The sequence below is a fragment of the Oncorhynchus tshawytscha genome, linkage group LG30 (genome assembly GCF_018296145.1).
Source record: "Oncorhynchus tshawytscha isolate Ot180627B linkage group LG30, Otsh_v2.0, whole genome shotgun sequence".
Taxonomy (NCBI): domain Eukaryota; kingdom Metazoa; phylum Chordata; class Actinopteri; order Salmoniformes; family Salmonidae; genus Oncorhynchus; species Oncorhynchus tshawytscha.
The window spans coordinates 22437265-22463852 of NC_056458.1; the positions used below are offsets into that span (position 1 = coordinate 22437265).

At 43.9% G+C, this 26588-nt stretch overlaps 3 protein-coding genes across 9 annotated transcripts in view; 2 read left to right on the forward strand and 1 right to left on the reverse strand.

Annotated features, from left to right (window-relative positions):
• The window catches only part of LOC112228572 (active breakpoint cluster region-related protein), a 260234-nt gene extending 247712 nt beyond the window's left edge, over positions 1 to 12522 (forward strand). For 3 of the 5 annotated variants that reach the window (XM_042309122.1, XM_042309124.1, XM_042309125.1), the window contains 7 exons: positions 477 to 536; positions 1099 to 1208; positions 2222 to 2361; positions 3484 to 3618; positions 3814 to 3919; positions 9815 to 9965; positions 10618 to 12522. In XM_042309122.1, the coding sequence (XP_042165056.1) occupies positions 477 to 536; positions 1099 to 1208; positions 2222 to 2361; positions 3484 to 3618; positions 3814 to 3919; positions 9815 to 9965; positions 10618 to 10707 (792 nt within the window). In that variant the 3' untranslated portion in view covers positions 10708 to 12522. Of the gene's footprint in view, positions 1 to 476; positions 537 to 1098; positions 1209 to 2221; positions 2362 to 3483; positions 3619 to 3813; positions 3920 to 9814; positions 9981 to 10617 lie in introns of all 5 variants that reach the window. The other 2 variants (XM_042309121.1, XM_042309123.1) reach the window with 1 other exon arrangement.
• Positions 12523 to 13306: 784 nt separating this feature from the next.
• Positions 13307 to 15694, reverse strand: LOC112228571 (mitochondrial import inner membrane translocase subunit Tim22). 2 transcript variants are annotated; one of them, XM_024393998.2, is made up of 4 exons: positions 15392 to 15694; positions 14877 to 15073; positions 13781 to 13871; positions 13307 to 13692 (listed from the first exon to the last, which is right to left on the reverse strand). In XM_024393998.2, the coding sequence occupies exons 1-4, from the start codon at positions 15648 to 15650 to the stop codon at positions 13616 to 13618; spliced, it is 624 nt and encodes a 207-aa protein (XP_024249766.1). In that variant the 5' UTR covers positions 15651 to 15694; the 3' UTR covers positions 13307 to 13615. The 2 variants fall into 2 exon arrangements, with proteins under 2 accessions (XP_024249766.1, XP_024249767.1); XM_024393999.2 differs by having other exon boundaries at positions 13308 to 13692; positions 13799 to 13871; positions 15392 to 15693.
• A 2112-nt stretch (positions 15695 to 17806) lies between these two features.
• Positions 17807 to 26588, forward strand: part of LOC112228568 (cytospin-B) — a 195012-nt gene continuing 186230 nt past the window's right edge. The window contains exon 1 of one of the 2 annotated variants that reach the window (XM_024393993.1): positions 17807 to 17883. The gene's annotated coding sequence lies outside the window, so the exon portion shown is untranslated. Of the gene's footprint in view, positions 17889 to 26588 lie in introns of both variants that reach the window. The other variant, XM_024393992.2, reaches the window with a different exon arrangement.

The window sequence follows — 26588 nt, forward strand, 5'->3', positions numbered from 1 at the left end:
AGCAGTGAACCCTGGGTAGGCAGAAGTCCAGAGCTGGCTAGGTCCAGGGGTGTGGTTATAGAAGAACAAGTACAACACAAAACATAGTTGAAGTTAACATAACATGGACGTCTTCATGTTTGTGTCCTAATAAACAGACTAATTCCTCCAGTACAGTGAACCCTGGGTACTCAGAGAGCTGGCTAGGTACTGTGGTGTAGTGACAGTCAGATTAAACACAAGAAGAACACATCACACAGGCACCATGCCAGAAATAAGGCTTTAGTGTCTCTGCTAGAGTGCAGTTGTACATTTACGATACAGTGTGTTCTGTGAGGGTCCATGTGATTGTGTCCATGATACTGTCCGTGTATTTGAACACTCACTGCTCTTGTCATACTTTCTCTCAGTCTCCTATGAGGTTATGCATCGATTATGGCATGGGCAGAGAATATAACGAAGGAAACTTAATCACGTTCTTTCGCTTTGTATTTCAGCTGGACCCCCAGACGGTGCAGTCCAAGAACTGGCACGTGGACGTCATAGAGATGAATGGGGTAAGGGACACCAGGAACCTTTGGGGCCAGTTTGCCAGACCCAGATCGAGCCTTTTCTTGGACTAAGAAGCTCTTTCAATGTTGAATCTCCACTGAACATGCTTTTTAATCTAGGACTAGGCTTCATCTGTGTCCAGGAAACCAGCCCTTGATTTCCTAATTCCATTCCTGGTCCTGTCAGTCATTTACCCATTCAACCCCATCAATAGAAGATGACTTGTCAGGGCTTAGTGTGTGGATATTATAATGTAGCTTGTTATAGTTCGCCAGAGACAATGCAATATTATCTTTACGAGCTTGGCCAACTCTGATTTCTCTGCAACAGTGTTTTTAAACAGCTGTAACACCTAACCACTCTGGATCTTCTTAAACTCCTGGATGTTGTAAAATGATCAAAAAGAAAGCACTTGGAAGCTGTGTATTTCAAAGTCATTTTAAATGAGGGACTGCAGATGAGCTGAAACTAAAAGCTGCTGCAATGTTCGCGGTACATAATCCCTGTCAAATAAGAAAAGAAAATCATGCAGATTGTTTGACACTTTGTATGTATTGTTTCCCACAGATCAAGGTGGAGTTCTCCATGAAGTTTACTAGTCGGGACTTGAGTCTGAAGAGAACGCCCTCCAAAAAACAGAGTGGGGTGTTCGGGGTCAAAATCAGTGTGGTGACAAAGTAAGCCATGTTGAATTTCTCTCATAATAAAGTCATGAACAAACTACAGTGCCTTCAGAAAGTATTCACACCCTTTGACCTGTTACATATTTTGTTGTGTTACAGCCTGAATTTAAAATGGATTCAATTCGATTTCAATTTGTGTCACTGGCCTACACACAAATACCACATAATGTCAAAGTGGAATTATGTTTTTTGACATTTCTACAAATGTATTAAAAATTAGAAGCTGAAATGTCTTGAGTCAATAAGTATTCAACCCCTTTGTTAAGGCAAGCCTAAATAAGTTCAGGAGTAAACATTGGCTTAACAAGTCACATAATGAGTTGCATGTGTGCAATAACAGTGTTTAACATGATTTTTTTTATGACTTCCTCATCTTTGTACCCCACACATACAATTATCTGTAAGGTCCCTCAGTCAAGCAGTTCATTTCAAACACAGATTCAAGCACAAAGACCAATACCTCGCAAAGAAGGGCACCTATAAGTAGATTGGCAATGACTTTGGAGTTTTTTAGGATAAAAATAAATGCAATAGAGCAGAACAATAACCTAAAACATAAGGCCAAATATACACTGGAGTTGCTTACGAAGACTAGATGAATGAATGATCTTGAGTGGTGTGGTTAGTTTTTACTTAATTTGTCTTGAAAATCTATGGCAAGACTTGAAAATGGCTCTCTAGCAATGATCAACAATCAACTTGACAGCGCTTGAATCGCTGCCAAAGGGGATTCTAACGAGTTGACTTGGGGTTGAATAAAATGTCATCCATTTGAATCCTACCTTGTAAAACAACAACAACGTGGAAAAGGTCAAGGGGTGTGAATACTTTCTGAAGGAGCACTGTAAGTCACTATGTGTAGTTAAAACTTCATAACTTCAGGATAAACCCCTCTCTATAATCTTTCTGTACAGTTTGTTTGATTGCTACGATTTGCATTAACGTTATTTGAAAGGGGCCGTGCTGTAAAATCAATTCTGATGTGTGTTGGGTTTGTCCCCCAACAGGCGTGAGCGCTCCAAGGTGCCTTACATAGTCCGTCAGTGCATTGAGGAGGTGGAGAAGAGGGGGATCGACGAGGTGGGAATCTACAGGATCTCAGGGGTGGCCACTGACATCCAGGCCCTCAAAGCAGCATTCGACACCAGTAAGAAACACTCATACTACCAACACTGTAAAATACACCTGTCTTCATCAATAGAACCAGGAGATTGTCTTGGCCATGGGTCCTGACCAGGCATAACTCTGGGCTATAAACTGAGTATAGAAAACATTAAGGACACCTGCTCTTTCCATGACATAGACTGACCAGGTGAATCCAGGTGAAAGCTATGATCCCTTATTGATGTCACCTGTTAAATCCACTTCAATCAGTGTAGATGAAGGGGAGGAGACGGGTTAAAGAAGGATTGTTAAGCCTTGAGACGATTGAGACATGGATTGTGTCTGTATCCCATTCAGAGGGTCAAAGACAAAACATGTGATTGTAGAGTCCATGGCCCAACGAATTAAGGCTATTCTGAAGGCAAAGGGGGGCTGAAACACAATATTAGGAAGGTGTTCCTATTGTTTGCTATACTCAGTGTATATAAGCTATAACTAGGGCCATGAGTTTTTCCTGGTCAGGTTACATTATCAGAAATAACTCCAGACCCTACATTATCAACACAAGTCTCCTCCTGGGCTGTCCTGTCGTTCCTCTCCTTCCATCCTCCATGGTGTGCCGGGGTCAGGCTAGCAGACCCATGGCAGAGGGTCTTCAGCCTGGCTATTAACAGAGCGAGTTGTGGGAAAGGGCAGGAAGAGCACAGGGGAGCTGCAGCTGTCAGCTGTGTGTTGTCCTCCCTGGGAGTACCAGAGTGCATCCCAAATGGCACCCTATTACTTCTATATTGAATTGCTTTTGACCAGAGCCCTATGGCTCTTTACAGCCAGGCTGAAGGTCCCCCTATGGTCAAAAGTTGTGCACTGTATATGGAAATGGGTGCCATTTGGGATGATACCCATGTCTCTGTCACGGCCCCTAGACCAAACCAAAGATAACCCCCTCTGTGTCTCTGCTGTGGTCATGGCTCACTGAGCTGAGATCACTGGTGGTTTGGGTTTTAAACAGTGTTGTTGCTTGTTATGTCATCTCTGGAGCCAGAATGATCAGTCTGGAAATGAAGTAGTTGTTTGGTTGAGGCTGATGCGCTTCCCTTGAGCTCATGTGTGTTTTTGTTTTCTCTCTCCCCCCTTTTCCCTCCCCCTCCTTCTCTCCCCTCCACAGATAGCAAAGACATCCTGGTGATGTTGAGTGACATGGACATCAACGCCATTGCAGGGACTCTGAAGCTGTACTTCCGTGAGCTGCCAGAGCCCCTGCTCACTGACCGCCTGTACCCAGCCTTCATGGAGGGCATAGGTACGACCTCTGACCCAGACCATACCAATACAATTAGGATGCATCTCAATAGTCAGTTATAGGGGAGTTATTCCTTGTTTTTATTGAGACCACAACATTGAAATGATGGTTCATATTCCCCGTAGAGGGGTAATTCTTAAATTCTCTTCTGTTCTTCTCCTCTTTCCTCTCTCTTCCTCTTCCTCTTCTCTACAGCTCTGTCAGACCCTGCAGCCAAGGAGAACTGCATGATGCACCTGCTGCGCTCTCTGCCTGACCCTAACCTCATTACCTTCCTCAGCCTGCTGGAGCATCTCAAGAGGTACACACACACACATAATCTACCATAAAGGCTAGTAACCATTACTGTTGACAGTTGGGCCATATTAACTGGCAGCCTAATACATTCAGATCGGATATTGGAGGAGTTCTGGCCAGAGTACGGTACATGTGCGAGTGGTTCTTTAAGCCTGCTATAAAACTGTGTTCTGGAGAGCTTCACGTTCAGCTGCACTCTGCCTGAGGTCATGAGGTGTGCTCCTGATACTGTGACTGCACAACGCTCATTAGCCACTGACTGACTGCCCCAATAAGACAGAGGACAGAGGGAAAAGTCATCAGTGCTCAGGCCAGACATTGTGTGGTTAACAGAGCATACGAATGCCAGGCCCTGGAGAGACGACAAGTATACACTGGCCCTTTTAAGCCAACCCGTTAGTGGTGAGGTTAAGGAGCTAGCCTGAGGAGTTATGGTCCAGTTGGAAGGACGCATTTATGTCAATGAAAAATGACTTCCCTACTGCTAAAATGACTTCCCTACTGCTAAAATGACATCCCTACTGCTAAAATGATATCTCTACTGCTAAAATGACTTCACTACTGCTAAAATGACTTCACTACTGCTAAAATGACTTCACTACTGCTAAAATGACTTCCCTACTGCTAAAATGACTTCCCTACTGCTAAAATGACTTCCCTACTGCTAAAATGACAACCCTACTGCTAAAATGACAACCCTACTGCTAAAATGACTTATCTACTGCTAAAATTACTTCTCTACTGCTAAAATGACAACCCTACTGCTAAAATGACTTCTCTACTGCTAAAATTACTTCTCTACTGCTAAAATGACAACCCTACTGCTAAAATTACTTCGCTACTGCTAAAATGACTTCTCTACTGCTAAAATGACAACCCTACTGCTAAAATTACTTCTCTACTGCTAAAATTACTTCTCTACTGCTAAAATTACTTCTCTACTGCTAAAATGACTTCTCTACTGCTAAAATGACAACCCTACTGCTAAAATGACAACCCTACTGCTAAAATGACTTCTCTACTGCTAAAATGACAACCCTACTGCTAAAATGACTTCTCTACTATCATTTTGTCTTTGAATATAGCTGTGATGGTGTCAGTTGGCCAATCATGTGCCAGTCTGGAAAGGCAGTGTGTAACCACATGTGATGACATGGTGGTGCCTGTTAAAACTGCCTTCAATTAGAAGGGCATGGTAGAGGAGGGCACAACCACAGACTGGTAACCACTAGCATTGGCAGGAACACTTAGGAAACACTTATGGGTCTCCTCCGATCACCCACATCTGTCATCAGCTACAGTAGTAATGGCCTGTGTGGGGACTTATTCATACTCTGAGTACAGTAATAGTTTTCACCACCAGACTTTTAAAAGATCAGGTTCATGTGTTTGTTATGGTTTCCTACTGCAGGGCAGACAATGGTTTTATTTCACTTTTATTTGAACAGGCAGTCATGTTGAGACCAAGGTCTCGTTTACAGCTGTGTAATTACAAAAATATACACATCAATACAATATGAAAAGCAGAGATACAAAACAGTCATAGAAAACAAACACATTCTACATTTAAAGGGTCCTCAATCAGCTGTCTGATATGCCGTCTGAGGCACTAATTCATCACATTTTACAATGACAAATGAGACTGAAAAATGTGTTAAGTCAGAGAGTATATCATTCTCCTCTAGCTATATAACAGGAACTAGAGGGAACTAAGACCAAGTTTAATGTGTAGTGCTGCTTGCCAGTTTCAGTCACACATTACTTCACTCACGCCTCCTCCCAGAAGTTGGTGTTCAGTTAATCCTTGCAGTGAGATTGAAAAATGAGAAAAGAAAGCTTAGAGCGGTGTGTATCCCCAGTAGAGGGGTTATATAGTGTGTGTGAAGCTGCTGCAAGAGAAATGGATGTCAGAGTTTGGCAGGCAAGCAGGAAGGTGCATAGAGACCTAACCTGACCAGGAAAAACTCATGGCCCTCTGTCCGGCGCCGACAGACATGGCCGCCTCGCTTCGCGTTCCTAGGAAACTATGCAGTGTTTTGTTTTTTTACGTGTTATTTCTTACATTAGTACCCCAGGTCATCTTAGGTTTCATTACATACAGTCGAGAAGAACTACTGAATATAAGATCAGCGTCAACTCACCATCAGTACGACCAAGAATCTGTTTTTCGCGACGCGGATCCTGTGTTCTGCCTTTCAACCGGGACAACGGAATGGATCCTATGCGGCGACCCAAAAAAACGACTCCGAAAAAGAGGGAAACGAGGCGGTCTTCTGGTCAGACTCCGGAGACGGGCACATTGTGCACCACTCCCTAGCATTCTTCTCGCCAATGTCTAGTCTCTTGACAACAAGGTTGATGAAATCCGAGCAAGGGTAGCATTCCAGAGGGACATCAGAGACTGTAACGTTCTTTGCTTCACGGAAACATGGCTCACTGGAGAGACGCTATCCGAGGCGGTGCAGCCAGCGGGTTTCTCCACGCATCGCGCCGACAGAAACAAACATGTTTCTGGTAAGAAGAGGGGCGGGGGCGTATGCCTTATGGCTAACGAGACATGGTTTGATGAAAGAAACATACAGGAACTCAAATCCTTCTGTTCACCTGATTTAGAATTCCTCACAATCAAATGTAGACCGCATTATCTACCAAGAGAATTCTCTTCGATTATAATCACAGCCGTATATATCCCCCAAGCAGACACATCGATGGCTCTGAACGAACTTTATTTGACTCTTTGCAAACTGGAATCCATTTATCTGGAGGCTGCATTCATTGTAGCTGGGGATTTTAACAAGGCTAATCTGAAAACAAATTTTATCAGCATATCGATTGCGCAACCAGGGGTGGAAAAACCTTGGATCATTGTTACTCTAACTTCCGCGACGCATATAAGGCCCTGCCCCGCCCTCCTTTCGGAAAAGCTGACCACGACTCCATTTTGTTGATCCCTGCTTACAGACAGAAACTAAAACAAGAAGCTCCCACGCTGAGGTCTGTCCAACGCTGGTCCGACCAAGCTGACTCCACACTCCAAGACTGCTTCCATCACGTGGACTGGGATATGTTTCGTATTGCGTCAGATAACAATATTGACGAATACGCTGATTCGGTGTGCGAGTTCATTAGAACGTGCGTTGAAGATGTCGTTCCCATAGCAACGATTAAAACATTCCCTAACCAGAAACAGTGGATTGATGGCAGCATTCGCGTGAAACTGAAAGCGCGAACCACTGCTTTTAATCAGGGCAAGGTGACTGGTAACATGACCGAACACAAACAGTGCAGCTATTCCCTCCGCAAGGCTATCAAACAAGCTAAGCGTCAGTACAGAGACAAAGTAGAATCTCAATTCAACGGCTCAGACACAAGAGGCATGTGGCAGGGTCTACAGTCAATCACGGACTACAAGAAGAAATCCAGCCCAGTCACAGACCAGGATGTCTTGCTCCCAGACAGACTAAATAACTTTTTTGCCCGCTTTGAGGACAATACAGTGCCACTGACACGGCCTGCAACGAAAACATGCGGACTCTCCTTCACTGCAGCCGAGGTGAGTAAGACATTTAAACGTGTTAACCCTCGCATGGCTGCAGGCCCAGACGGCATCCCCAGCCGCGCCCTCAGAGCATGCGCAGACCAGCTGGCCGGTGTGTTTACGGACATATTCAATCAATCGCTATACCAGTCTGCTGTTCCCACATGCTTCAAGAGGGCCACCATTGTTCCTGTTCCCAAGAAAGCTAAGGTAACTGAGCTAAACGACTACCGCCCCGTAGCACTCACTTCAGTCATCATGAAGTGCTTTGAGAGACTAGTCAAGGACCATATCACCTCCACCCTACCTGACACCCTAGACCCACTCCAATTTGCTTACCGCCCAAATAGGTCCACAGACGATGCAATCTCAACCACACTGCACACTGCCCTAACCCATCTGGACAAGAGGAATACCTATGTGAGAATGCTGTTCGACTACAGCTCGGCATTCAACACCATAGTACCCTCCAAGCTCGTCATCAAGCTCGAGACCCTGGGTCTCGACCCCGCCCTGTGCAACTGGGTACTGGACTTCCTGACGGGCCGCCCCCAGGTGGTGAGGGTAGGCAACAACATCTCCACCCCGCTGATCCTCAACACTGGGGCCCCACAAGGGTGCGTTCTGAGCCCTCTCCTGTACTCCCTGTTCACCCACGACTGCGTGGCCACGCACGCCTCCAACTCAATCATCAAGTTTGCAGACGACACAACAGTGGTAGGCTTGATTACCAACAACGACGAGACGGCCTACAGGGAGGTGGTGAGGGCCCTCGGAGTGTGGTGTCAGGAAAATAACCTCACACTCAACGTCAACAAAACTAAGGAGATGATTGTGGACTTCAGGAAACAGCAGAGGGAACACCCCCCTATCCACATCGATGGAACAGTAGTGGAGAGGGTAGCAAGTTTTAAGTTCCTCGGCATACACATCACAGACAAACTGAATTGGTCCACTCACACAGACAGCATCGTGAAGAAGGCGCAGCAGCGCCTCTTCAACCTCAGGAGGCTGAAGAAATTCGGCTTGTCACCAAAAGCACTCACAAACTTCCAAAGATGCACAATTGAGAGCATCCTGGCGGGCTGTATCACCGCCTGGTACGGCAACTGCTCCGCCCACAACCGTAAGGCTCTCCAGAGCGTAGTGAGGTCTGCACAACGCATCACCGGGGGCAAACTACCTGCCCTCCAGGACACCTACACCACCCAATGTTACAGGAAGGCCATAAAGATCATCAAGGACATCAACCACCCGAGCCACTGCCTGTTCACCCCGCTATCATCCAGAAGGCGAGGTCAGTACAGGTGCATCAAAGCTGGGACCGAGAGACTGAAAAACAGCTTCTATCTCAAGGCCATCAGACTGTTAAACAGCCACCACTAACATTGAGTGGCTGCTGCCAACACACTGACTCAACTCCAGCCACTTTAATAATGGGAATTGATGGGAAATGATGTAAATATATCACTAGCCACTTTAAACAATGCTACCTTATATAATGTTACTTACCCTACATTATTCATCTCATATGCATACGTATATACTGTACTCTATATCATCGACTGCATCCTTATGTAATACATGTATCACTAGCCACTAACTATGCCACTTTGTTTACATACTCATCTCATATGTATATACTGTACTCGATACCATCTACTGTATCTTGCTTATGCTGCTCTGTACCATCACTCATTCATATATCCTTATGTACATATTCTTTATCCCCTTACACTGTGTATAAGACAGTAGTTTTGGAATTGTTAGTTAGATTACTTGTTGGTTATTACTGCATTGTCGGAACTAGAAGCACAAGCATTTCGCTACACTCGCATTAACATCTGCTAACCATGTGTATGTGACAAATAAAATTTGATTTGATTTAGATATTAATCAGATTTCTACCTATGGGCAGGCCTGAGGTCAGTTTACAGGGCTAGTGCTGGGTCAGAATACAACCCTACTGCGCCATGTAGCCATTATGGTGGCCTGATCCCAGTACAGCTCTTTAACATCCATCAGTGCAGACAGTGCACTCTGCAGTCAGTCAGCAGAATGTACACAGAATGCTCTCATAAACACGCTGAGGATCCCCATGGACGCTCTGGTGACATGAATGGCTTTGCAGTTCCCATGAAGAACATTGATAGCAGATGGTAACTTAGTTCAGAAATTCAATGGGCCTTGTAGAAGAAACATATTGTGCTGCACTGACGGTCACTGCTACGGGAAGATGAGTCATCATAGTAACATGGCAAGACCAGCAAACATGTCGCATGACTAGAAAAATAACTAATACCGATCTGTCCCTGTGATCGCTGTAGTCTGACTGGTCTATCTGTCTGTTTTGTGTTCCAGAGTTGCTGACAAGGAGCCCATTAACAAGATGTCCCTCCACAACCTGGGCACAGTGTTTGGCCCCACCCTGCTCAGACCCTCTGAGTCAGAGGTCACCAAGGGACACATCACACTGGCCTCTGACATCTGGTCACATGACGTCATGGCGCAGGTCAGTGTGACTTGGGTGCGTACATCTGTGTGAGTGCATGTGCATTTGCTTGTGAGAAGGTAAGCGAGTGAGTGAGTGTGTGTGAATCTACATACATCTGTGTGTGTGTGTGTGTGTGTGTGTCTGTGTGAATCTACATACATATGTGTGGGGGTGTGTACTCCAATGTAGCTTAGTGGGTTGTGTGTGTTTTACCCGTGTCAGCCAGGTCTGGCCTCCCAGCTGTATTTATAATTAGGAAGCCCCACTTGGAGCTCCGCCCGGTGCTGAGAGAGAGAGAAACCGCTTCATGTTCTCAAATGACTTATTCTAGGGCCCATATAAACAGTGACTACTGTAAATCACAATAAAGGCCCCAATGCTAACAATAGAATGCTATATTTCATCATTAACTGTAAAGACAGCGACAACTATTGTGCAGTGACTTATTAAATCTCCATATGTTTAGTGGATAGATGAGTATGCAGATACTCAGATATCATGGAGAGATGCTTCGTCACATACTGAGTCATGTACAGAATGTGTAGTCACATGGCTTTATGTAATGCACCATATCCTAGTCCTTTTTTGGTTAGAACTATGATAAGTGGTATTTGAACGAAACACAATTGATTTTAGGCTCAAGCTCCTTATTTCTCTCTCCCCATCTCAGGTCCAGGTGTTGCTGTACTACCTGCAGCATCCTCCCATCTCCTTCGCTGAGCTGAAGCGGAACACACTCTACTTTTCCACTGACGTTTAATCCCTTGGGGGTCCAGAGAGAAAGACTCAACAGCAAGTCCCCCCACCCCCATACCACCCAGCTCCCTTTTAAAACTGGACAGCCCCCGCTGGGAGAAGAGATGGAGTCAGACGTGAGGGAAGAGGAGACATGGTGCTCCCCCTGGATCCCATAGTCACGTCTTCTAGTGTCATGTTAGTGTGCAGTACATCCATCTGGTGAAGTGCAGGTGTGGAGGGAGCAGCAGACCTCTGGCCCACAGTAACCCCACAGACAGCCACCATTCTGGGACCTCTATCAGTGAGGGGTTAAAGGTCAGGGTCTGGTTTGTTACTGACTCCATTTCTCTCTTTTTTTTCTCCAGAGGCATTCCAAGAAAAATTGCATTTACATATTTTATAAATATTATTTGTTCAATAGTTCCTTTGTTTCTATCTGGCTTTGTGCATGTGGTGGAGGAGGGTTCTGTGTGTATGTAGAACCATGTGGGATCGTTAAAACAAGGAGCTGAGGACTGAGCTTGCAAGCCGCCAGTAAATGGTCACTGTCAGATTTTCTCTCCATGTGCAAAGACAAGAGAGCACAGCCCTCCCTCTGTCTGAGTCTTGGCCAAATTTGCCCCTATTATTTATAAATAAATATATTACGTGTGCCTGTACAGTCCAGTACAATTAGAGAATTGCGCAACGGAGTCTGTTTGAAGTTGTTTTTTTCTTCTTAGCTTATTCACAGCCAAGGTTGGCTGAGCTGTACTGAAACGATCACAGCAACAGTGTAAAATCTGAGTTTATTCTGAACCACTCTTTAAAGAGATATCATCAACCTGTGAGATGAGGGTTATGGAAAAATGTAACACATTTAACATTTGCTTTTTTTTCGTCATTACATTGCAAACCTGTTCTGAGTGTCCAATGACACCAGTTATAATCTATGGGATGATGTTTGTAGTGTAATGCCCTCATTGCATGTTCAGCTTGTCAATCATATCAGGCTGGGAGACAAAGGTAGGTTGTCCCTGCTAGTTTGTTGCACCAGCAATCTCCATCAATGCTGTACAAATCCAACCTTTCTGCTATCAAGCCTGAGACATATCTTAAAATAAGCACACAAAAAAAGATATTTTAAAAAACATGTATTTTACTTCCTTTGAGAACAATGAGTATACTGTATTAACAAGGATAAATATTGATGTAAACTTCTTTTTAGTAAAATAAGTGTACCAAAATGAAGTTGTCTAACTTTTATTGCAAGTAATTATTTTTTTGGTACTTCTGTTTTTGTTTGGTTTGGTGCATCCTACTGCACTTTGTGATAGTTGGGAAGTGACATTCATGTATTATAATTTTATCCGTACTGTCCAAACTCTATTTTTTGCACTGCAATCTTAAGTATTCCGAATCTATTAAGCATGCAGTTACCAAACAAATCATTAGAATTGAAAAATGAATACAAAACTACAGGAGCAATTAGCAGTGGTTTGTGTTTTAATTGATAACCAGTCCTGCAATTAAATGACACATCGAACCCACAACTCTGAGTTCATATTATTCACCATTAATGAATTTGAAACATCTGTAGATCTTATCCTGGTGGGCACGTCCAGTCATGTAATGCATTGTTATCTGGGTGGGCACGTCCAGTCATGTAATGCATTGTTATCTGGGTGGGCACGTCCAGTCATGTAATGCATTGTTATCTGGGTGGGCACGTCCAGTCATGTAATGCATTGTTATCTGGGTGGGCACGTCCAGTCATGTAATGCATTGTTATCTGGGTGGGCACGTCCAGTCATGTAATGCATTGCTTAATGACTTTAAATAAACAATTTACACCGGTGACTTGTTTCAGTTAACTATAAATTGGATGGATTCTGTAAATGTTGCTTTTACAGTAAGACTGAGTCCGAGACTATAAAACAATTAGTTGCATTAGTGCAGCTAACTTTTGTCAAGTCATCGCCTTTCAAAGTGTTTTGCGTTCTGGAGCTTAGAAATCTTCTGACTCATGAACTTTACAATATAGGTTTCTGCAGCCATCACCTGCATTGTAGATTTTTTTGGTCACTTTTGCATGGGTCTAAAACATGTATACAGTAAATATGTACAAATAAATGACTCACCGATTGTATAATGTACACACGATTTCAGTGTAATATGGGTGTTGGAGGATGCAGATGTTTATTTGGACACAGAAAACCTTTTATAAACAATGGCACATTTAGTGTTTGTTGCTTTAGCCTTAACACTCAAACACACCCATTGACCTGGACTCAAACTTTTGACTTAATGTCACCAGGCTGTATTTTACCCACAACTAAAGGCGAGATTAGCCAGCTCTCATCTAAAATCGACAGTTTCATCTCAATTACGAAGTTTAACTTCGATAAAGGAAAAGCCAGCATGCCCAGTATGACATCACTGTGCACAGGATACAGTCAACAAAAGGTCATTTACTCCTGAGGTGCTGACCTTGTTGCACCCTCTACAACCAATGTGATTATTGTTATTTGACCCTGCTGGTCATCTATGAACATCTTGGCCATGTTATAATCTCCACCTGGCACAGCCAGAAGAGGGCTGGCCACCCCTCATAGCCTGGTTCATCTAGGTTTCTTCCTAGGTTCTGGCCTCTCTAGGGAGTTTTTCCTAGCCACTGTGCTTCTATACCTGCATTGCTTGCTGTTTTAGGCAGGGTTTCTGTACAGCACTTTGACATCAGCTGATGTAAGAAGGGCTTTATAAATGTAATTGATTGATGAAGACCTGGATGGAATTGTCCAACTGTAATAATCCTCATGACCAGATGTGCCATCTGCAGAGCAGTGTTCTCTGGGATGTGTTTCTTTCCATGAGGTATGAAGTCTGTTACTGGCCCAGAGGGACAGTCACCTCAACCATATTCTACAGGGGTAACGAAGGCCCCCTGGTTTTCACCGGAGATAGTACTCAATGGCAGCAGAGAAGGCAGCGAAACCTCCACATCCCAGCACTCCAGCCTTCGCCCCAGCTATAAGAAAGGACACAATCACAGCTTAAAACCAATTATTGTTTAACAATCAGTCAGTGATATCAATGCATGGGACATTTGAACTTACATGAAGTAGTTAACTCACCACGAAATCCTATTGCTCCCCCAGTAACACAACCACTGTAGACAGCATTCTTCCAGTCTGACTTTCCCCTGTGCTGTAACATACAATATAGACCACAGGGGGGCAGTATGAGACCGATGACAAATACAAATCAAATCAGTACTAGTTCCAGAGTTTTCAAATTCTCTTTGGTATTTCTCAAAACAATGATTACATAATCACGGTATGAATTTCATCAGCCATTAGCCTAGAAGATTAACGTTGTGATTTGTGGAACATAATATTATGTAACCACAAAGTTAAGGTAATAAAATTGTCCAAACATTACAGGCTGTCTCATGCTTGGGATGAATTGACACATTTGCCAGAATAAGGACGGACCTAGTGCTAAGTTTCAATATATATCTTTAGTTCCACTAATTCAGACTACTCTCACTTTGCTACTCTCTTAGTTAGCATAGTGTTACGACCCTGGGTTAATAAGCATGGATATTGACTCTGCCGCTCGAGCATGCTTTTGCGGCACAGTCGATAGTGCGCTGGACTTCGGTCTAGAAGGTTGAGGGTTCGAGGCCTGCTCCCTGCTGTTTCATTACATTGGTGTCAGAAGTGATCGGACCTGGCATCCTCGCATTACATTGGTGTCAGAAGTGATCGGACCTTGCATCCTCGCATTACATTGGTGTCAGAAGTGATCAGACCTGGCATCCTCGCCTTACATTGGTGTCAGAAGTGATCGGACCTTGCATCCTCGCATTACATTGGTGTCAGAAGTGATCAGACCTTGCATCCTCGCATTACATTGGTGTCAGAAGTGATCGGACCTTGTATCCACGACAGTGCGTGTGCTTGGCCGGTGAGTGCATTCCTATAAGACGTTGAGTCGCAAGCTAGCGCGAGGACGTGCTCTTTGAAAGGAGTGTAATGACCCTGGGTTAATAAGCATGGATATCGCTTTTGCGGCACAGTTCGATAGATCGATAGCGCGCTGGACTTCGGGATAGAAGGTCAAGGGTTCAAGACCTGCTCCCTGCCAATTTCATTACAATATTATTTTCTGATGTTTTCAAGCAGAAAAAAAAACTTCAAGACAACCTACCGATTCAATGATGCACTCTGTGCAGGAGAACATTGCTCCAATGACTGCAAAGTTTTTGGCGTAGGACATTCCCCTCTGGCCCATGTCTTTAAGGACTTCTCTGGCAGTAGGTGTTCTCATGGGGTCTTTGGGGTCAAATCCCACATTTGTATCTATGCCAGCCGTGAACACACCAAACGCTCCCCCAAGAACAAACCCTGTGTGGAAAACACAGTGTCACAAGATTGTGTTAGCTACAGCAAATATGGGCATAGTAATGTTATAGTGAAAATTAACAACATCACAGAGAGACGTTAAGGGCTCATATCATCAGTAAGATACCAACACAATAAAGATACATAATTTGGAACAACTGTGTGCATTATAAGTGGTTGGCCTCTTGCATGGAGAGAAACTGCTGTAGCTAGCACGGTCACCATGGGATCGTTATGTCAGGCAGCAACACCCCCGAAAAATAAATGCACCAAGCAAGTTGCAATTGTAATGTCGTCGACAATAGTGAAAGACTAGCTAACCTCCAACACATGCCAACACCGCCTTGAAGGCACAGCTCTCCATTCCCCGTTCGATCATCTTCTGGTCGTCGGTTTTCATGGGATTGGGAAGACCTCCCATCACGGTTGGATTCAAATCTTTAATCGGCCTCTTCTCCCCGATTAGGTGCTCCAGGAGCATGCTGTATTGGAATGTTGAACCTTCATAGCGTGGATCAGCCGAGGTTGAGGATTGTGTGTTCGACACAGGGATATTTCCACTATTCACGGTCGTCGCCATGATGTTCGTGAACGGCTGGTCAATTCAAGAAAGACGTTATTTAAAAACGGTAGATTCGCCAAATGTATGGCAGTTTGAGGTTAACTATATTACTTCCTTGTGAAAAAACTATTACGTTCAAGAATAACATAGAAATTCTGTTTTATTATTTTAGAAAATGTTTGTCAATTAATAGGAATTAACCTTTTCTACTTGCTTTAGCATGCAAGTGAAGTGCACCGGAGTCTTCCTATCTGTATTAGCAGATTCGACTAAAACAATTGCTGGAGATGTAATTGACCTTGAGCATATCCTCTCCCAAACAATCGACATTCACTGTTTTAATAAATGCTATATTAAATATGTCCAGATTCCAGTCATAAACATGAAATCCCTGCATCAGCCATATCATCTTAGATCAATATTGGCACAGCACTTCTCACTATATATACATTGACAGTTGAATTTAGTTTTTTTTAACCTTTATTTAACTAGGCAAGTCAGTTAAGAACAAATTCTTAGTTACAATGACAGCCTAGGAACAGTAGGTTAACTGCCTTGTTCAGGACAACCTTTTTACCTTGTCAGCTCAGGGATTTGATCTAACAACTCTCTGGTTACTGGGCCAACACTCTAACCACTAGGCTACTGGCCTCCCCAATTTTTTATTTTAACTCTGCAGGAAATAGATGAGGAGAGTGTCAATTTAATAAAATGTTTATCATACACTGAACAAAAATATAAAAACGCAACAATTTCAAAGATTTTACAGTTACAGATCATAAGGAAATAAGTCAAAGGAAATACATTTATTAGACTATGGATTTCACGACTGGTCAAACAGATAAGCATCTGTTGATCACAGATACCTTAAAAAAAAGTAGGGTCTTGGATTGAAAAACCAGTCAGTATCTAGTGTGACCACCATTTGCCTCATGCATAGAGTACATCATGCTGTTGATTGTGGCCTGTGGAATGTTGTCTCACTTCTCTTCAAAGGCTGTGCGAAGTTGCTGGGTATTGACGGGAACTGGAACACGCTGTTCGTACATGTCGAGCCAGAGCATCCCAAACATGCTCAATGGGTGACATGTCAGGTTAGTATGCAGACCATGGAAGAACTGGGACATTTTCAGCTTCCAGGAATTGTGTACAGATCCTTGCAACTTGGGGCTGTGCATTATCATGTTGAAACATGAGGTGATAGTGGCAGATGACAATGGGCCTCAGGGTCTTGTCACGGTATCTCTGTGGATTCAAATTTCCATCGATAAAATGTAATTGTGTTCATTGTCCATAACTTATGCCTGCCTATACCATAACCCCACCGCCACCATGGGGCACTCTGTTCACAACATTGACGTAAGCAAACCGCTCTCCCACACAACGCCATACACGTGTTCTGCGGGTGTGAGGCCGGTTGGATGTACTGCCAAATTCTCTAAAAACGACGTTGGAGGTGGCTTATGGTAGAGAAATAAACATTAAATACTCTGGCAACAAGTCTAGTGGACTTTCCTGCAGTCAGCATGCCAATTGCATGCTCCCACAAAACTTGAGGCATCTGTGGTGGTATTGTGTTGTGTGACAAAACTTCACATTTTAGAGTGGCACATTTTTAATGATCATGCTGTTTAATCAATTTCTTGATATGCCACACCTGTCAAGTGGATGGATTATCTTGACAATGGAGAAACTCTGACTAACAAGGATGTAAACACATATGAGTCTGGAACATTTCTGGGATTTTTTATTTCAGCTCATCAAACATGACCAACGCTTTACATGTTGCGTATTGTAACGATCCTGGGTTTATAAGCGCGGAAATCGACTCTGCCCCACGAGCATGCTTTTGCGGTACAGTCGATAGCGCGCCGGACCTCGGGCTCGAAGGTCGAGGGTTCGAGACCTGCTCCCTGCTGTTTCATTACAGTATATTTTCATCAACGAACACACTATTTAAAAACCACTACCCCATCATTGATGCAGATACTGCACCAAACTCGTGCGCTCTACATGCAGGCGCAGTTCTACTGCCGTGTTTAAGTGCTGCTAGTCAGAACTAGGAAACGCTAACGATTCCGATTTGCTAATTTATACACGTGCCGCGTTCTACGAATCAGCAAGTCAGACCTTTCCGAGTTTCCTAGTTCCGAGTAGTATTGAACGCTGCATATATCCACACACGAGCGTCATCGTCACATCACCTCATCAGCAGCACTGAGCGCGCTAGCGGCAGAGTTAAAAAGAGCAGGTGAGGTGAGGGAAACATTTATATTATTTTGCGTTTTTTGTCGAAAATAACATGTTTTGAACCAACAATGATAATGTTAACCGTTTTTACCATTTCGTCATACACGTTTCACATATATTTTGTGAGGCTGTGAGAGAGTCGTTATGACGACCAGTTGGCTAGCAATACTGTAGTTCACAGCGGCTGACGTTTTGGTGTTGATCAACGACAAGGGGTTTGTCTCATGACAGCCACAGTACCCTCAGCTTGTGGTTCTTTTTTTGTTTACCTGTGTTTAAAAAATGTATGGTCAGTTCGAGTCGACATCTTCAGGGCCACATATTTTACAATTAGAGAATGCTGCAGTTATACTTCTGTGATGGTAAAGCTGAGTCAACCGAAGACATCTGTCATGTCATTTTTGGAGACAGGGTGGAATTATTCACACTGGACCTCTTCCCATTGTGAATAAGAGAGCTCTGGTGCCTTTGCTAATTTGTGTGTCTCTGTTTGAAGTTCAACAGGGTGTTGTTTCTGTCTGCTGCCTCCACCTGTAAATTTGGTGACAGAGAAAAGCAACCTCCTGCCTACTAAAATAGGTTAGCTCTTCCAAGCTGACATATTCCCATTGCGTAGCCTATATTGTCTAAGTGCTTATAAACTGCTTAAGCAATTAGTAGATCATCAATACAAGAATTAGCCTATGTCATACGTAACGATGTAATTATATATTTTCTGTTGGCATTTTAACACGTATAGGTCACACAATGTGTGACATTTTACAAATGTGTAATTACTGTGCTCAACTATGTTGATATGTCCTTAGTGGATACATTGGCTGTATTTGAAACCCTCCACATGCTACTGTTGCGTACGGCTACAGTATTTTTCACACGATCAGCCTGCCATTTGTTCCTTATTAGAGCTATACGTGTAGCTTAGGCTTTGTTAAGACTTTGTTGTAGTTAGTCTCGTCATCTGTGAAAGTTTGCTGTTTATTTCTTTAATAGATCCCTTAGTGATTCCTTATGGTCAATGTTGTTATGACTGAGCTACTGTGTGCTGTGCTGGCTGTGCCATAATCAGCTGCAGCCCTATTACATTTATCTGCCTATAAACTACACAGTCACAGCCTTCAGGCTTAGTCAAACGACTGTCTCAAAACGATTTTTAGGTTTAAACTTGTAAACTGCTGCTATTTTGGTCTTGGTTTACTGCGTGTTATAATGAGAAAAGTAGCCTACCTAGGGGAAAGCTAGTCTAGACCCTAGACTCCCCTAAATTCAGACTGTTCCCTTTAAGATGTATATTTTTTTACATTAAATGTTTTCAAGAGGTAAACAAGCACTGCGGCATTCATGTCATGTGTCATTCACACTGCCGATTAGTTATAGTATTAAGGCACAAGTCGAGACCCAAGTGCAGACACAGGAGGCAGATGGTTGGAGTCTTACAATGGCTATCTATCCAAAGGGGTAGGCAAGAGAATGGTCGTGGACAGGCAAAAAGGTCAAAACCAGATCAGAGTCCAGGAGGTACAGAGTGGCAGACAGGCTCGGGGTCAGGCAGGCGGGTACAAAGTCCAGAAACAGGCAAGGGTCAAAACCGGGAGGACTAGAAAAAGGAGAATGGGAAAACCGCTGGTTGACTTGGAAACATACAATACAAACTCACATAGAGACAGGAAACACAAGGATAAATACACTGGGGAAAACGAGTGACTCCTGGAGGGGGTGGAGACAATAACGAGGACAGGTGAAACTGATCAGAGTGTGACAGTACCCCCCAGGACGCCACTTGGTGTCCTACCTGGGCACATACCTTGTAGACTGGGGTGTTGGCGGTGGAAGTCGGTGATGAGGGCTGGATCAAGGATTCTCTAGCAGGAACCCAGCACCTCGGGTTAGGCAAGTCGGTTAGGACATCTACTATGTGCATGACAAGTAATTTTTCAACAATTGTTTACAGGCAGATTATTTCAGTGGGTCAGAAGTTTACATACATGAAGTTGACTGTGCCTTTAAACAGCTTGGAAAATTTCAGAAAATTATGTCATGGCTTTAGAAGCTTCGGATAGGCTAATTGACATAATTTGAGTCAATTGGAGGTGTACCTGTGGATGTATTTCAAGGCCTACCTTCAAACTCAGTGCCTTTTTGCTTGACATCATGGGAAAATCAAAAGAAATCAGTTAAGACCTCAGAAAAAAAATGTTGACCTCTACAAGTCTGGTTCATCCTTCGGAGCAATTTCCAAATCCCTGAAGGTATCACGTTAATTTGTACAAACAACAGTACGCAAGTATAAACACCATGGGACCACGCAACCGTCATACCGCTCAGGAAGGAGACGCGTTCTGTCTGAACGTTCTGAACGTACTTTGATGCGAAAAGTGCAAATCAATCCCAGAACAACAGCAAAGGACCTTGTGAAGATGCTGGAGGAAACAGGTACAACAATATCTATATTCCCAGTAAAACGAGTCCTACATCGACATAACCTGAAAGGCCGCTCAGCAAGGAACAAGCCACTGCTTCAAAACCGCCATAAAAAAGCCAAACTACGGTTTGCAACTGCACACAGGGACAAAGATCGTACTTTTTGGAGAAATGTCCTCTGGTCTGATGAAACAACAATAGAACTGTTTGGCCATAATGACCATTGTTATGTTTGGAGGAAAAAGGGGGAGGCTTGCATGCCGAAGAACACCATCCCAACGGTGAAGTACGGGGGTGGCAGCATTATGTTGTGGGGGTGCTTTGCTGCAGGAGGGACTGGTGCACTTCACAAAACAGATGGCATCTTGAGGCAGGAAAATTATGTGGATATATTGAAGCAACATCTCAAGACATCAGTCAGGATGTTCAAGCTTGGTTGCAAATGGGTCTTCCAAATGGACAATGACCCCAAGCATACTTCCAAAGTTGTGGCAAAATGGCTTAAGGACAACAAAGTCAAGGTATTGTCAAGGTAGTGGCTATCACAAAGCCTTGACCTCAATCCCATAATAAATTTGTGGGCAGAACTGAAAAAAAGTGTGTGCGAGCAAGGAGGCCTACAAACCTGACTCAGTTACACCAGCTCTGTCAGGAAGAATGGGCCAAAATTCACCCAACTTATTGTGGGAAGTTTGTGGAAGGCTACCCAAAACATTTGACCCAAGATAAGCAATTTAAAGGCAATGCTACCAAATACTAATTGAGTGTATGTAAACTAGAGGTTAACCGATTATGATTTTTCAACGCCGATACCAATTTTAGGAGGACCAAAAAAAGCCCATACCGATTAATCGGCCGATTTAAAAATATATATATTTGTAATTGTGACAATTACAACAATACTGAATACTTATTTGAACTTAATATAATACATAAATCAAATCAATTTAGCCTCAAAGAAATAATGAAACATGTTCAATTTGGTTTAAATAATGCAAAAACAAAGTGTTGGAGAAGAAAGTAAAAGTGCAATATGTGCCATGTAAGAAAGTTAACGTTTAAGTTCCTTGCTCAGAACATGAGAACATATGAAAGCTGGTGGTTCCTTTTAACATGAGTCTTCAATATTCCCAGGTAAAAAGTTTTCGGTTGTAGTTATTATAGGACTATTTCTCTCTATACGATTTGTATTTCATATACCTTTGACTATTGGATGTTCTTATAGGCACTTTAGTATTGCCAGTGTAACCGTATAGCTTCCGTCCCCCTCCTCGCTCCTACCTGGGCTCGAACCAGGAACACATCGACAACAGCCACCCTCGAAGCAGCGTTACCCATGCAGAGCAAGGGAACAACTACTCCAAGTCTCAGAGCGAGTGACGTTTGAAACGCTATTAGCACGCACCCCTCTAACTAGCTAGCCATTTCACATCGGTTACACCAGCCTAATCTCGGGAGTTGATAGACTTGAAGTCATAATCAACGCAATGCTTGAAGCACAGCGAAGAGCTGCTGGCAAACGCAGGAAAGTGCTGTTTGAATGAATGCTTACAAGCATGCTGCTGCCTACCACCGCTCAGTCAGACTGATCTATCAAATCAAAGACTTAATTAAAACATAATAACACACAGAAATAAGAGCCTTAGATCATTCATATGGTCATATCCGGAAACTATAATTTCGAAAACAAAACGTTTATTATTTCAGGGAAATACGGAACCGTTCCGTATTTTATCTAACGGGAGGCATCCCTAAGTCTAAATATTCCTGTTACATTGCACAACCTTCAATGTTATGTCATAATTACGTAAAATTCTGGCAAATTAGTTCGCAACGAGCCAGGCGGCCCAAACTGTTGCGTATACCCTGACTCTGCGTGCAATGAACGCAAGAGAAGTGACACAATTTCATCTGGTTAATATTGCCTGCTAACCTGGATTTATTTTAGCTAAATATGCAGGTTTAAAAATATATACTTGTGTATTGATTTTAGGAAGGCATTGATGTTTATGGTAGGGTACACGTTGGCGCAACGACAGTCCTTTTTCGCGAATGCGCACCTCATCGATTATATGCAACGCAGGACACGCTAGATAAACTAGTAATATCATCAACCATGTGTAGTTAACTAGTGATTATGATTGATTGTTTTTTATAAGATAAATTTAATGCTAGCTAGCAACTTACCTTGGCTTCTTACTGCATTCGCGTAACAGGCAGGCTCCTCGTGAGGCAGGTGGTTAGTGCGTTGGACTTGCTAACTGTAAGGTTGCAAGATTGAATCCGCGAGCTGACAAGGTAAAAATCTGTCATTCTGCCCCTGAACAAGGCAGTTAACCCACTGTACCTAGGCCATCATTGAAAATGCATAGTTAAATAAAGGTGAAATAAAAAATGAGCTAGCTGCTCGGGAAATGCTGGTGGACCTCGACTCCCTTATCGCTTTAACCATTAAAATTGATGGACGCCTTAAGGGAACGCAAGAGTGAGAGGAGGTCTGGTCTTAGGCACACTCGTGCACCCGATATGGCGCGTTCACCTCCTATGGAATCCGGAAGTTTCCGAAGGCAGCTCTTCCGAGAGGAGTCGAAACTACCCGAGCTCTCTCATGACTCTACGATGGGTGAGTTGGATACGCATGAGCCTATGCAGTTGGGAAGAACTAGTCTATCAGTTTGGGAGCGCTCACGGAGGATAAATAATAACTGTTGTCTGTACTGTGGAGGGGCAGGACATATTATAGCTACCTGCCCTATTAGGAAACCCTTGTCTCTAGTTGATACTATGGTGAGTCAGACTGGGAGTTCCCTATTTCCCATCACCCGCACACCCCTTTTTGCTCTTGTGCTGTTGGGAGACCAATGTAAGTCTCTCCGAGTGTTCATTGACTCTGAGGCTGATGAAAATCTTAAAGATGCCACGATAGTTTCGGAGCTTGGTATTCCCTCTCAGCCTCTCTCTGTGCCCATGGATGCTAGGGCACTGGACGGCCGCTCTATTGGGGAAGTCACCCATAGTACTGTGCCCGTTCAATTATGGGTTTCTGGTAACCACAGTGAGACAATACAGTTCCTCCTCATTACCTCTCCCCATGTTCCGGTGGTTTTGGGATTTTCCTGGCTTCAAAAGCATAATCCGATGATTGATTGGACCACAAGCTCCATCCTGGGTTGGAGCCCATTTTGCCATTCCCACTGCCTTCAAGCAGCACAGCCTTCCTTAAGTCGCCTTCCTCTGGATGTAAGCAAGACGGTGGATGTCCCTGCTATCCCCATATAATTCCATGATCTCCTGGAAGTGTTCAGTAAGGCACGTGCTACTTCCCTTCCCCTGCACCGTCCTTATGATTGTGCCATTGATCTTCTCCCAGGCACTACACCACCTCAGGGTCGATTGTATTCTCTGTCTGTACCAGGGATCAAAGCTATGGAGGAGTACATAATGGAGTCTCTGGCCACTGGGGCGGTCCATCCGTCTGCATCTCCTGGGTTTTTCTTTGTGGAGAAGAAGAACAAGACCCTGCGTCCGTTCATTGACTACCGGGGACTTAATGACGTTACTGTCAAGAATCGTTACCCCCTACCTCTCCCCTCCTCGGTGTTTGAACCTCTCCAGGGGGCCACCTTATTTTCCAAGTTGGACCTTCGAAATGCCTACCACCTGGTTCGGATACGCGAGGGGGATGGGTGGAAGACAGTCTTCAACACAGCCAGTGGACATTATGAGTACTGTTTTCCAGGCTTTGGTAAATGATGCACTTCCGGACATGCTAAATCGGTTTGTGTTCGTGTACCTTGACAACATCCTGTTTTTTTCCCCCATTCTGCACAAGTACATGTTCTTCATGTCAGACAGGTCCTTCAGCGCCTCCTATAGAACCAACTGTTCGTGAAAGCCTTTTGTGGACCTGAAGCATTGGTTCACAACAGCACCCATCCTCATCAATCCGGGCCCCTTGCATCAATTTATGGTGGAAGTGGATGCTTCGGATGTTGGAGTGGGGGCCATCCTGTCCCAGCGATCTGCCCAGGATCAGAAGCTTCATCCCTGTGCCTTCCTGTCCCATTGTCTCAATCCTGCTGAAAGGAACTACGATGTTGGCAACCGAGAACTACTGGAGGTGTAGATGACTTTGGAAGAGTGGAGGCACTGGCTGGAAGGAGCAGAACAGTCATTCCTGGTCTGGACTGACCATAAAACCCTGGAATATGTCTGTACAGCCAAGCGCCTCAACTCCAGGCAGGCCCAGTGGGCCCTCCTGTTCACCAGATTTAACCATCTCCTATCGCACAGGGTCAAAGAATGTTAAGCCTGATGCCCTCTCCCGCCTATACAGTTCCTCTGCCACACCCTCGACCTCTGAAACTATTCTCCCTACCTCATGCCATGCTGCCACTGTGGATTGGGGTATTGAGAGCCTGGTCCGCGAGGCTCAACGCTCTCAGCCTGGACCTGAAGGGGGCCCGGCTAACTGGCTGTTTGTACCTAATCCAATCCGGTCCCGGGTCCTGGAACGGGCTCAATCATCCAGGCTGACCTGTCATCCAGGGTCCCGTCGAACACTAGCCTTTCTTCGACAGCGTTTCTGGTGGCCCAAAATGGTCCCTGACGTCTCTGCCTTTGTCACCGCACAATGTGTGTGCTTAAAACAAGACTCCATGGCAAGCTTCCGGCCTCCTGCAGCCACTACCTCATCGTCCCTGGTCTCATATACAGTTGAAGTCGGAAGTTTACATACACCTTAGCAAAATGTATTTAAACTCAGTTTTTCACAATTCCTGACATTTAATCCTAGTAAAAATTCCGTCTTAGGTCAGTTAGGATCACCACTTTATTTTAAGAATGTGAAATGTCAGAATAATAGTAGAGAGAATGATTTATTTATTTCAGCTTTTATTTCTTTCATCACATTCCCAGTGGGTCAGAAGTTTACATTTGAGGTCGACAGATTAATCGGAATGGCCGATTAATTAGGGCCGATTTCAAGTATAGGTATTAGGTAATTTTGGATGTCGATTTGGCCGATTTAAAAAAAACAAAAAAAACATTTTTAACACCTTTATTGAACCAGGTAGGCAAGTTGAGAACAAGTTCTCATTTACAACTGCGACCTGGCCAAGATAAAGCGAAGCAGTTTGACACATAACAACACAGAGTTACACATGGAGTAAAACAAACATACAGTCAATAATACAGTAGAAAAATAAGTCTATATACAATGTGAGCAAATGAGGTGAGATATGGGGGGTAAAGGCAATAAATAGGCCATGTTGGCGAAGTAAATACAATATAGCAATTAAAACACTAGAATGGTAGATTTGACAGTAGATGAGAGTGCAAAGTAGAAATACTGGGGTGCAAAGGAGCAAAATAAATAAATACAGTAAGGGAAGAGGTAGTTGTTTGGGCTATTTATAGATGGGCTATGTATAGGTGCAGTGATCTGTGAGCTGCTCTGACAGCTGGTGCTTAAAGTGAGGGAGATAAGTGTTTCCAGTTTCAGAGATTTTTGTTGTTCGTTCCAGTCATTGGCAGCAGAGAACTGGAAGGAGAGGCGGCCAAAGGAGGAATTGGCTTTGGGGGTGACAAGTGAGATATACCTGCTGGAACGCGTGCTACGGGTAGTATATGGGGCTTTGGTGACAAAACAGATGGCACTGTGATAGACTGAATTCAATTTGTTGAGTAGGGTGTTGGAGGCTATTTTGTAAATGACATCACCAAAGTCAAGGATTGGTAAGATGGTCAGTTTTACGAGAGTATGTTTGGCAGCATGAGTGAAGGATGCTTTGGTTCGAAATAGGAAGCCAATTCTAGATTTAACTTTGGATTGGAGATGTTGTATGTGAGTCTGGAAGGAGAGTTTACAGTCTAACCAGACACCTAGGTATTTGTAGTTGTCCACGTATTCCACGTATTCTAACCGTCCAGAGTAGTGATGCTGGGCGGGCGGGCAGGTAGTGATTGGTTGAAGAGCGTGCATTTAGTTTTACTTGTATTTAAGAGCAGTTAGAGGCTACGGAAGGAGAGTTGTATGGCATTGAAGCTCGTCTGGAGGGTTGTTAACACAGTGTCCAAAGAAGGGCCAGAAGTATACAGAATGGTGTCGTCTGCGTAGAGGTGGATCAGAGACTCACCAGCAGCAAGAGTGACATCATTGACATATACAGAGAAGAGAGTTGGCCCAAGAATTGAACCCTGTGGCACCCCCATAGAGAGTGCCAGAGGCCCGGACAACAGGCCCTCAGATTTGTCGGAGAAGTAGTTGGTGAACCAGGCGAGGCAATT

Bases quoted from the DNA above. Each gene is read 5' to 3' on its own strand.
- LOC112228571 (XM_024393998.2), bottom strand. From the start codon at position 15,650: ATGGCGACGACCGTGAATAGTGGAAATATCCCTGTGTCGAACACACAA. The intron at 15,074-15,391 runs GTTAGCTAGTCT...TTTTCCACACAG, and splicing joins GGTGTTGGCATGTGTTGGAG to GGTTTGTTCTTGGGGGAGCG. The intron at 13,872-14,876 runs GTAGGTTGTCTT...TGTATGTTACAG, and splicing joins CAGAGTGCATCATTGAATCG to CACAGGGGAAAGTCAGACTG.